General features: G+C 33.1%; 1 protein-coding gene and 1 pseudogene across 1 annotated transcript; both read left to right on the top strand.

Annotated features, from left to right (window-relative positions):
- The first annotated feature begins 276 nt into the window (after positions 1-276).
- On the top strand, positions 277-836 carry LOC149248161 (uncharacterized). Its single transcript, XM_089456012.1, has one exon. The coding sequence runs from the start codon at positions 390-392 to the stop codon at positions 801-803; it is 414 nt and encodes a 137-aa protein (XP_089312138.1). The 5' UTR covers positions 277-389; the 3' UTR covers positions 804-836.
- Positions 837-5,450: 4,614 nt separating this feature from the next.
- Positions 5,451-5,905, top strand: LOC149248160 (uncharacterized; annotated as a pseudogene).
- Positions 5,906-13,589: the final 7,684 nt, after the last annotated feature.

The following is a 13,589-nucleotide window of genomic DNA, read 5'->3' as shown; positions in this document are numbered from 1 at the left end:
CGTCTTCCATCGAGGAGGCTGCAACGTAATAATCTCGAAATGATTCATTATTATTTTTGGCGGTGACGATAAAGAAAAGCAATTATCTTGAATGGTTGAAGATATCTTTTGCAATAAAATTAAGAATCTTGAACAGTTCAAGTTGATCTCTGGCAATAAAGTCAAGGTTGACGCATTCTTTTTTAAACGTCCGTTACAATCAACACTGAAATCAGGAACAACAATTAACGTGCCCAGTAGGAATGATGGGATGTTTGAATTGATGCGATGCATATCCACTTCGTTGTCTGAGCATTTTGATTTGACGGATTCGAGGAAAATTTCAAGGAGCTGCCTCATTTCTTAAGGTTGTGCATCGGTTTGTTTGGAAGCGCAGGAGGAGAGGAGAAATGGGTGAGCAAATGAGCATGGCAAACTGCTCGGGCGTTATTCCGCAGGCTTATGGACGGATCAAGGGCAGAGCAGATTACCGTTACCAGGAGCTCGGCCATGAGGAAGAGAATGGCTACACGGAAAATAGCAGAAGGAGACGACAACGAAATAGGGTTTCTAAAGTACGGCTGCTTTTCCCCAACAAAATACTGAAAGCGGTGAAGAATGCGTATGTGAACGTGATGTTTTCCGTGGCGGAGAAGAGGAACGTCAGCTCTGCTGTGGGGTGGAACCACCAGGTTCAAAATAAGGAATCCGGTGGGAAAGCAGTTGGGGTGAGTGGGGATCTGAAATTTCGGTATCTGCAATATCTGAGAGAGCGCGGGAGATGGGATGATGGCGCTGACAGCCCCTCCATGTATATTTCTTAATTCTGCGTTTTCACTAAGGTGTTGGTTCCTGTTGAAGATATCTAATGGAAAAGCAAATATGTAATGTAAAAGCTTTTTCCGTCTCTTATATTTGCGAAGAGCTGTTAGTAATGGAATATGTTTCGATGGTATTGTCTTTTACTTGTTATTTGTGTGTGTGAGGAGTGATTTTACATTCCGCGTCAAGTAATCTTAAATTTTGATTTGGATTCCAATGTAGATTCATCCTAATATCATATTTATAAAATAAAATTCTTCAGGTATGTAAATGATTTCAATTTCACTTTAAAAATATAAGTATGGATTAGTCAGTGCATTAATTTATATAGATATAAAATTTTTGATTTGTTTTTATTTCTTCCACTTTTTATGAATACTGTTAAAACAATTAATCATAATAGCTTCTTCCTAAAATGAATTTTATATGCAATAAAAAACGTTTACATTTAAATGAATTTAATCTTTTCATTATTGGATAAATTTCAAATTGAGATGAATTTAAATTATTTAAAAGTTATATCTGCAATATAGTCTATATTATAAATTCATTAAAGTATTAAATAAATATAATCTATATTATAGATTCATAAAAGTATTCAACATATATTCTATTAATATACTAAAAATGTTTAATGAATAATATGCGGAAGATAACCCAATATAATTAACAACATATATGTTATACATAGTATTTGATTTTAATATATACTTTTTAACTTTTCTCCTAACTAAATTTTTCCATTTCTTTTCTTACTCAATTATATACATATATGATGTAATTGAAGATCCTTCTTTTAATTCAACTCCTCTCTTCATATTTATTATACCATTAATCATTTTGCACTAATGTCTAATCTTTCAAACTTACGTATTATTAATTCCAGCATAATGTTAATATTTCTCTCTTTTAATGGGTATAACAAGAATAGTTTAAAGGAATACCTCACCCATTTGACCATCGCATGACCTGCCTCTTATATTCTTATATTGGAGTGAGAAATCAAATTTTCTTAGAATGAAAAAGAATATAAATAATCATTTTTATTAAATTTAGTGGAGAGTCTCGCAAACAACTAATCACGGGATATTCTTCTTACAGTGGCTCGGTACATCAAATGACATAAGAAATTCCTTTATAATTTGTTTGATTCTAATCGTGAGATATTCTTGTTACAGTGGCTCGGTACGCCATCAGCAAATGACCTAAGCAATTCCTTTATAATTTGTTTGATTCTTTGTATTAACTTTGTTGTGCATAATCCTTCTAAATGTGCACTCAAAATTAAAGTAACGAACCACATTACCTTAAATTAGATGTTTCCCTTCTTATTTCCAGAACAGAGCAGTTTACGGAAGAAACATACATGAAAATAAAATATAGAAATGTGGAATTATTTAACATTTATAAAATCGACTAATCAAATTGCTATATAGTATATTAATTCTACAGTTAACACACCAGCCACATTGTATTGTTATTAAAATCAATGCATCATTTTATTTTGTATCCTATAATAGTTGGAATGAATGAATCAAATCATATTGTAATGTATCATGGTTGAATTTGATGCACTAAGTTAATTTACAATGCATTGATATTAACAACATTATATCTACTAATACACTAGCCACATTGTATGGTTCTTAAAATCCATGCATCATTTTATTTTGTATCATATAATAGTCGGAATGAATGAATCAAATTATTTTGTAATATATTATTGTTGAATTTGATGTATTAGGTTAATTTACAGATATTAATAATATTATATCTATTATTATATTATTTTACAATTTCATGTAATTAATTTATTTTACAATATGTATAATAGATATATCATTTTTTAGATGGATTTTCAAGTTAAGAATGATTAATGATTAAGATATTTATGTTTTTAATTAATTTATTTCATTTTAATAATAGTATCTTAAAAAAATATTAAAATCCTTATAGCATAAGGATGGTAAAAGATAGGCTGAAATCTATTACAATAATATAATCACTATGAACTCAATGTGATAATTGAACCTTCATAGAGAGGATAACAATTACTGCTTTCAACCACCTAAAATAAATCCATTTGATATGTTTGTTATCATATTATGTTCTTTAACATATAAAATTAGCAAAAAAGATATAAAAAAGTTGTTTTACTTTTTTAAATCCAAAACCTTGAAGTTAGTGTGACACGGTACAAAAATCCCTTTATGGTAGGTTTTATAGTAGATTAGTTTTTATACATACTTATTTTTGTACTCATATTATGTTCTTTGCCACATAAAATGACCATAAACATATAATTCTAGAAGAGACGAAAATTTACTTTTAGACCATTAAACCTTTAAGGTAGGGTAATGTCTATAAAAGTGCATTAATGAAATGATAAAGTCATGTTCACTTGCATCTTGAAGGGAAAACCCTACAAATAGTTAAAGCTCTAATTTAATCAAAAGTCTCTAGATTTCATTGAGCAGACTTCATCCTTATGTATATTTATCTAACAAAATCCAAGCAATATTTATCTCTAAATTAATAAGTGAGTTCAGTTACATTTATTACAACATAATTACCTAATAAGATTTATTTGGCAATAACTAATATAGTGAACCTAATCCAATCCCACCACTTAAATATCTTTTAAGAAAAATTTCCTTCAATGTATTTATTTTTAATGTACATTCCTAATCCTAGGTATCAAGTATCATTTCTTACACTAACACCTAATTACTAATACATAGAAAAAAATAATGATGACTTTGGTGCACAAAAGACTTACTAAAATCATATTTATACACAAAATAACTATCTAAAATTGATTATAAATCTAAAAAAAACATTTCATTTACTCCAAACCAATATCCATAACCTTCTCATCACATTCCTCAACTATGTTCAATCGATACCCAAAATAAGATTCATCACAAAGAACTTGAAATTTGTTGTTTTAGTATAAATGACCACTATTCATATACAATACCTTTTAAGCTTATTTTAAATCACACCTTTTAAGCTTATTTTAAATCACACAAACCATATGTATCTTATACATTTTCTTCATTATGTATCAATTTCCTAACTTTTTAATTCAGTTACATTAGTTTTACAAATTTTGTAATCGATTATGTAAAAGACATTGATATGTACAATCTATTTCAAAGAAGATTCATTAAAAAGAACTTGAAATTGGTTGTTTTAGTATAAATGACCACTATTCGTATACAATTCCTTTTAAGCTTATTTTAAATCACCCAAACAATATGTATCTTATATATTTTCTTCATTATGTATCAATTTCTAACTTTTTAATTCAGTTACATGATTTTTACAAATTTTGTAATCGATTTTTTAAAAGAAATTGATATGTACAATTTATTTCAAAGGTTGAATTATTTTACCCAGAAAATATAGACTAGTTAGTAAATAATTTTTATTTCACCAACAGTTAATGGCTTACCCTGAACAATGATGTGCCCTTACTATTTATTCGCTCAAATCCATTGGTTTCTCACTTTGTCGTGAGTATGAACCACATTAGTTGGTTCGAAATATGGACCCAGTGCTTACAATATGATTAATCCAAAACATTGTTCTCTACATTATGGATCACAAAAGTCTTAGATCTAACAATGTAATGTTTTGTTAAAGTTCTTGTTATATGAAGATCATCAACTCATACAAAAAATCCATACAGTTAATGCTTCTTAGACAAATATATTTAGTATTTGAATAATTATAGACCAAATATTATGATTATATTAAAATAATGTTCATTTAAAATTTATCATATCATGATTATATTAAAGCATTGTTTATTTAAAATTGATTAATGGAAAAAGACAAAAAAATTATTTTTATACAGTAAATCCTTTATTATTAATAAATTATTATATAATATTTTTTAATTCAAAAATTTATGATTAATAAATTAAAAGAAATTAATATTGTTTATTAAATATATAATATATTTATGATTTTAAAATAATCATAATATCATTACATTTTATATATATATATATATATATATATATTAAATAACAAAATTTTGATAATCAATATTTACAACTCTATTGAGTTACTAATAGATGCGGCAGTATATGCCTACCATGGTATTTAATTAAGCATGTACATTATAGAGAAATGAATCTATACACTTCTAAATATGTCTTACCAAAATATCTCTCCAAGAAAATGATTTAAATTATGTTACCATTAATTTCATTCATTAATGTGGGCAGTTGATGGCTATTGAGCTGGAGTGGGCATTGGCTCTCTATGCTCAATAATTTTAAGTTAATTACAATTTACGCGGATTTGATTGCGAACCCGTCCACTTCATGTATCAGGGATGCTGGAACGTAATAATCTTGAATTAATCAAGATCAGATTCGGCAATAAAGGTAATAGAAGGTAATAATCTTGAATTACCCTTGGCAATAAAGTTAAGAATCTCGAACCGTTCAAGATAATCTCTGGCAATAAAGTCAAGGTTGACGCAGTGTTTTTTAAACATCAGTTACAATCAACCTTGGAATCAGAAACAGAAACACCTATTGGTGAGTGGATAGATATGACGCGCTCAGTAGACATGGTGGGATTTTTGAATTGATTCGCTTCGCTTTCTGAACATTTTGATTTGACGGATTCAACGAAAATTTCCAGGAGCTGCGTGCAAGGTTGTGCATCGGAGGAGAGGAGAAATGGGTGAACAAATGAGCATGGCAAACTGCTCGGGGACTATTCCGCACGCTTATGGACGGATCAAGGGCACAGCAGATTACCGTTACCAGGAGCTCGGCAAGGAGGAAGAGAATGGCTACACGGAAAATAGCAGAAGGAGACGTCCACGAAATAGGGTTTCGAAAGTAGGGCTTCTTTTCCCCAACAAAATACTGAAAGCGGTGAAGAATGCTTATGTGAACGTGATGTTTTCACTGGCACAGTCACCTCTGCTGTGGGGTCGATCCACCAGGTTCCAAGTAACGAATCGGGTGGGAAAGCAATTGGGGTGAGTGGGGATATGAAATTTCGATATCTGCAATATCTAAGAGAGCGCGGGAGATGGGGTGATGGTTCTGACAGCCCCTTCATGTATATTTCTTAATTCTGCGTTTGCAGCATGGGTGTTGGTTCTGGTTGGAAATACCTAATGTAAAAACGAATGTATAAAATAAAAGCTTTTTCCGTGTCTTATATTTGCGAAGAGTTGTTAGTACTGGAATATGAGCTCTGGTAATGACTTTTAATTGTCATTTCTCTGTGTGGTGTGACTAATTTTACATTCCACCTCGAGTAATCTTTTCGATTTCCATTTAGATTCATTTTAATTTTGGTTTACATCAGTAAAATTTTAATTTTGTTAAATATTTTTAAAATTTTAATTGTGGTGGGCGATGGATATCTTACACATTATACTGTGCTGCTGTAAATGGGTTTTTGGCTTCAATAAATCATAATGTTTTGAATTATTTTTTTATTCTAATTTTTATCCGTAATATTAAAATAAATTTTATTATTAGAATTAAATTAAAAAATTTAAATATCTATTTCATAAAAAAAACTTTTATATGCAATAGAAAAAGTTTGCACTTAAAATAATTTAATCTTTCTTACTATTTGATAATTTTAAAATTAAAAAAAATGTGATGAAATAATTATAACAAAAATATAATTTAATTAATATAATATATACTATAAATCCATAACGTAATAAATAATAATGAATAATATAATGAAAATAGTTAATTATACTCAACAAAATATATATATATTACATGGTATATTTTTGGATCTTTATATGGGTTCTTCAACTTTTCTCATCACCACACCTTTCCAATTTTTAATCAATTATACAAATAAATTGAAAATTCATGTCATTCTACTAATGGTAAGAACTCCTTACTTCATATTCATTATGCCATTAGCATTTTCATTTAATGTCTAATCTTTTAAATTTATACCATTAGCATTTCATTTGATGTCTAATCTATGTATTATTAATTTTTAACATAACTTCAATGAAACAAGTTTATATTTATGTGTTTTAATATATGTAATGTCTAATCTTTTTAATTTATATCATTAACATTTTTATTTAAGGTCTAATCTATGTATTATTAATCTTTAACATAATTTTAATGGAACATGTTTATGTTAAATTTCAATGGAACATGTTTATATTTATCTGTTTTAGTAGGTATAATAAGAATAATCTAAAAGAATATTTCACCTCTTTGACTTATCATATAATTTAATGAGCATACGAAATCTAAATATATATAGATAATTAATTTGATTAAAGTTAATAGAATCTTTCTTAAGCAACTAATCATAGGATATGCGATTCATGGTTTTTTCAAAGATCTAGAAGATAGGGATAAGGTTTTCGACCGAAGGTCTTGGTTTTGGGGATGGGTTTCTTTTTTATTCATCCATGGTTTTTGGAGTTTAATCTTCTTACCATGAAATATTTGTCAGTTCTTGTTTGGGTTAGGCTCCTTAACTTGCCTCTTATCCTATTGGATATTGGAAACTCTATATGCAACTTCATCAAAGTTGATAGTGACAGGTTATCAAACGGTTTTGTTAGTTTTTTCCACATATGTGTGGAAACGGATCTCGGTGAAGGCTTACTAGACAAAATCATCCTAAAGTGGAAGGGAAAGGAATATATCCAGCCTTTGGATTACGAAAATATTGCCTTTAGGTATAGAATTCGTCAATAGCCTAGGCACCTTCAGAATGTGTGTCCCTCTTCTAAAGGGGATTTCTACAACCAGGACCCGAAGAGAAGCTACCGTCGTTGAAGAGATTTGAAGGCCACATCAGAGCTCAAGATTTCAGTAGATCAATAGAAGAACAATCCCTAAGACCAGATGACATCCCCCAACAATTTAGCCTCTCAAGATACTTGGCAGCCCCCAGTTGCATCGACACAACCTTAAGCAAAGGTAAGTCTCTTATAGAAGGAAAATGAGTGATATTCAACCATAATTGTGCCTGCGATTTGCGAACAAAAAAGGAACCATGAGTCTAATCATTCTAATAGTGAGAAATATCTATCTCATTCATCCATTTCGAATGTTATGGAACTTTCTCAAAAAAATGAAGAAGCAACATTAACCTTTTTAATGACGGATGGCTATGTAAGATGGATTGATGTTTCTAGAAGAAAGGGTAAAAAGGAAAGCCGATTAATCACCCTGGTTTTTAAAACTAGGATTATAAAAAATGACCTTTGAGGTATCTAATTTACTAATGTAATATGTTTTATGGAATTATAATTTAACTTAAAAAAATTCATCAAATATTCTTATTGCGCTAACTTGATTTTTTCTGAATACGATATTATGTAATGTGAAACATAAACAATTCCTTTATAATTTGTTTGATTCTTTGTATTATCTTTGTTCTAAATATTATATGCATAATCCTTCTAAATGTGTACTCAAATTTAAACAAACAAACCACATTACCTTAAATTAAACAAATAAACCACATTACGTTAAATTAAATGCTTCAATTCTTATTTCTAAAACATAGGAATTGACATAAGAAACCTATATGAAAAGAATAGTCTGGAGATGTTAGATTGTTTTACATTTATAAAATCATTTAATCAAATTGGTGCATAGTATATTAATTGTACAATTAATACGCAAGTCATATTAAAATCAACGTGTCATATTATTTTGTATAATATAATTATTAAAATCAATTAACCAAATCATTTTGCAATGTATTATTGTTGAATTTCATGTAATAAATTAATTTAAAATGTATTTATATTAAGAACATTACACTTACTATAAGATGATTTTACAATGTCGTTACATTTAATGTAATTTATCTATTCTAAAATACTATATATATATATATGTCATTTTCCTAAATGAATTTTCAAGCTCAAGAATGATTAAGATATTTATGTTTGTGTTCATTGTTTTTTTCCACGTTACAGGGAGGATAACAATTAATATTCCCAATCGCCTAAACTAAACCTTGTTGATATGTTTGTATTCATTTTATGTTCTTTAACGTATAAATTAGTTTCTTTAACGTATAAATTAGTAAAAACATATAAATTTAGAAGAGATAAAAAAGTTGTTTTACTTCTTTAAATCCAAAACCCTTAAGTTAGTGTGGCATCGTACCAAAATCCATTTATGGTAGATTGATTTTTAAGTTCACGGGTGAATAACATAGTACTCATATTTTGTTCCTTTCTACGTAAAACGATCATAAACATAATTATAGAAGAGACAAAAATGTCTATTTAGTTCATTAAACCCTTAAGGTACTGTTAAGGTAGTGTAATGCCATAGAAAACTTTATTTATGGAATGATAAACTCATGTTTACTTACATTTTCAACGGAAAAATTTGCAAATAGTTAAAGCTTCGATATAATTAAAAGCCTTGAGATTTTATTAAAGATACTTTATCATTATCTATATTTATCTAACAAACCCTAACCAATATTTACTTTGACATTAATGGGTAGGTTTAGTTACATTTATTGCATCATTATTACCTAGTAAGATTTATTTAGCAATAACTAATATAGTGGACCCAATCTACATTACCTTAATTTCACACTATACTTATACTACTATTAACATCAATGAATGTTTCACTCCCCTATTACATCATTGTGAGAGATATCACCACTTAAATATATTTTAAGAATAATTCCCTTCAATGTGTTTATCTTTGATGTACATTCATAATCCAAGGTCCCATGTATCACTTTTTACACTAACACCTAATTACTAATAGATGAAATGAAATAATGATAAGTGTTATGCACAAAATGGTCAATAAAATCATATGTATACACAAAATAACTATGCAAAATTGGTTGTGAATCTAGGAAAAATATTCCATTTACTCCAAACCAATATGCATAACTTTCTCATGGCATTCCTCAATGATGGTCAATCCATATGGAGGAGAAGATTCATAAAAAAGAACTTGAAATTAGTTGTTCTCCTATAAATGGTGTCTTTGAAGTCTTGGGTATCAACTAGAATTTCGTTAGATCATCATTAAAATTTAAACTCTATATGCAACTTCAATCGACTCTTGGTAGGGCTTCCAAAGAAGAAGAACTCAGAAGCTGCGGAATTCGTCAAAAAATTGGATGATATACCTGAGATCTCCCTTTCCCCAGAAACCCCGATCTAGGTTGCATTGTCTTTGGCCGAGCGAACTCTGATTGGCCAGTTCACTGGGCTATGGCCATCCCCCAAAACCACTAAGAGCTGGGTCAACAGAAACTAGGCGTTGTTGATCAAAGAAAGTGTTACCTCTTATTTTCTGGGGAGAGGATTCTTCCTCTTCGAATTCACTTCAAAGGATGACAAAGATCTGATCTTCCAAAACGGCCCCTACTTCATGGGCCCTCAGGGTTTGTATCTAAATAAATGGACTCCGGACTTTGATCTAGCAGTGGACGTGCCCAAAGCAATCCCGATGTGGGTTAGGCTCCCAAATCTCCCAGTTCATTGCTGGAATTGGGACTCCTTGATGCACATTGGAAATGCCCTTGGGAAATTCATAGACCGAGCAAACAATAAGGACCAATACGACTGCGCCAGAATCTGTGTAGAAGTAGATCTGGAGGTGGGGCTGCCAGAGGCCATCAAAATCAATGTCGGAAGCTGGACGCATGTGCACAAACTGGACTATGAGCAGCTGCCCTTCAAGTGCCGGAAATGCCATGTCTATGGCCACTGTAGAAATTTTGAATAATATAACACTTATTCACATATTATCCTGATTATACACTATTTGTGGAATGCATGCATAATACATGACCTCCTCTACTATTGATCATCAATTTGCAGTATTCAGAAACAATCACATGCGCACATTGAAGCATCATTCACACATATCAACACAGTATATCACGGGGAAAGCATACCGTTGAAAACCCCCAACTATCTGTATATTATATTGATTGAGAACATGTAATAATACATAGTACAATACTCCTCACAGGTACTCAGTACTATCTCCACCTGCTACACACAAACTAGCTCAGATCTGAATCAGTCACAGGTTCAAATCTCCTCCGCTGCTTACCTGCCTCCACTGCACAATCCTGCATGAGAATAGATGAGAATGGCTGACCCAAACTCGTATTTACCTTGGCTGAACCATGCAATCCTCATTGGCAATACTCAATCCATTGATTGTGCAAATCTCATTCACAACTATAGTCACAACTGACGACTATCTTGCCCTTTCACTCACTTCTAACACCTGTCTCCACTGAACTTTCCATGCACTGAGTTAACTAATGTATTCGTTAGTTGATTTATGAGTTAATAATTAGTGAATTAATTAATAATTAATTCACATCACTAATCACTAGTGTATACTGCAGTTAGACTAAATACAACTAGTTCAACTAAGTCAAACTGAACACAACTCCATCAACTCCTCAATCAACTCCACCAAACTCAACCACTTGAGTTCTAACTGAAGTCCATCATGCAATAGCTCAACTGACCCATAAGAAAAGCGTATTTCCTTCTGGCAACTGCATGTGCCACATATGTAGCTCGAACTGAAGTGCTCCAAGAGGGTAAGATAATGTTTATAGCCCAAATATTATTAAGAGCTAATAATATTCGACAGTTCTATTTTTAGCCTGGCAGTCTAAAAATAGACTCTGCCCATATGTCTAAAAATAGAAGTCCATATATTTTTACCAACATGACCAATCATCCACAAATAGCATCCTGCAACTCATAGACCATGATCCATATGTCTAAAAATAAACATAGTCTAAAAATAGACTTTGCGCCAAAAAAATAGCCTGCGGGCCCACTTAGTGAAGGCGACTCCTTTTCACTAAGCTCCATCATCTTGTTGCATTTTCAACACTCCCTCTGAACAAGATATGGATTATTTGCAACCCCTATCCTGCAACTCTGGAATGTTCTGCTTGCAACATATTTGCACGGTCCACTTGCTCCAACAACATTTGGAACAAAAACACTCCCAATTGACCACTCTATTGGGCTAGGAACATACTCTTATGATGAAGCTCTACCTGCTACTGACAAGTGCTCCCTCTCTGACATCTACGCTACTGCAACATCTCCATGCATCTCGCACCATTGCACACTTCTCTGTGCCACCTAGCACTGTGCAAAACACTTGTGTCTCTCGCATTGCTACAGCTTGCTAGCTATGCGCTGTCCTGGGATTCCCTACACTTTCGCTCTCTCTGCTGCTCCATCCGCATCTGTCTATACCCAATCAGTCAGTTCTTGCTACTCCACATCGGGGCTCCCGTAGCAAGGTCTCATCCAAGAGGTTGGGTACCTCAAGGATCCTGCCCCTCCTCCTTGGGACGATCACTCTATATCGCCCCACCTCCTACTTGGAGGTATGGCTGCATGTGATCCCTCAGCCCACCTGGCTCGAAGTTTCCCCCTACTGGGGGTCTCTGCATGAGTAGATGTCTCTACTCGATCTCCTCGCAGCCTCCCTTGTTGTGGCTCCTCCACAACCTCTTGAAGCTGCTACACCAATCGTGGCTCCTCCACAATCATCTGAGACTTCTTCTGGCTCTGCATGTTGAGAGGTAATATACGCTCCCTCTCAACCACCAAGTCTCCATCAGTTGCCTCGCTACTCAAGACTTTGCATGCATCTTGAACCTCAAGAGCATACAGGTTCTTGACCCGTGAACCAATCTGCTTCACCTGTCTAGTGATGATGTGTCTAAGGAAAACCTTTCCCTTACTGAAGACTACATCATAGCCTCTGTCTTCCAACATCGCGATTGACACCAAGTTTCTCTTCAGTCCTCGTACATACTTGACATCAGTCAAGGTAAGGCGAGCTCCATGCTCCCTCTGAAAAATAACCGTGCCTACACCTGAGACACTATACTTCTCATCATTACCCATCGCTATGTGTATCTGGAGATCTTTCTCCTCCAAAGTACTGAACAAACTCTTGTCACCGGTCATGTGGAAAGAAGCTCCACTTTCAAGAAACCAACCACTTCCCACCATGGATGAAACCATGCATGCGAAGAGTGTGAAATCCAACTCAAACTGTGAAGCAAGTGCCTCACCTTCAGATCCTTCCCCGGATCCCTTCTTGGATTTCCTCCGTGGACAATTTGCAGCATAATGGCCCACCTCATGACAATGAAAGCATCGCACTTTCGATTTGTCAACCTTCTTCCCATCATTGGAAGAACTGGATTCGGAAAGAGAACCCTTCTCCTTCCCCTTCTTTGCTTTGGCAGCCAAAGCGCAATTTTCTTCATCAGATGCCTTTGATGAAGATCCATCCCTGGTATTCTGCCTGATCTCCTCTTGCACAAGATTTGACCAAAGTCTCTCCCATCCTGGCAAATTTCTCCCGACCATTATCAGAGTCCTGATAGGAATGCCAACTCTTCGGAAGAGCAAGGAGAGCCAAGCTCACCAAGTCCTCATCATCGACAGTCACCCCCACACTTCCCAACTCATCCCGGCATTGGGTGAACTTCATGAGATACTCGGGCATACTGTCTCCATTCTCACACTTAATGTTTCTGAGTTTATCCTTGAGCTCCAACTTCCTCTGGTCGCTCTTGCTTTGGAATAAATCTGTCAATGCTTTCCACATCAAGTATGGAGAAGCCTTTCCATGCAGGCCGGATACAATGTGATCCTTCATGCCCTCCAACAGAATCCTTCGACACTTTGCTGTCTTCTTTTGCCAAGCCATAGCTTCAGCAGCATCAGTAGGTTTTGGGACTTTAGCATCTATGAAATC

Source organism: Pinus tabuliformis, chromosome 7 (genome assembly GCF_031772625.1).
Source record: "Pinus tabuliformis cultivar Carrire ecotype Pingquan chromosome 7, CPIR1, whole genome shotgun sequence".
In the NCBI taxonomy this organism is placed as follows: Eukaryota; Viridiplantae; Streptophyta; class Pinopsida; order Pinales; family Pinaceae; genus Pinus; species Pinus tabuliformis.
Note: the sequence above shows the minus strand (reverse complement) of the source record. Positions and strands in the feature narration are given on the sequence as shown.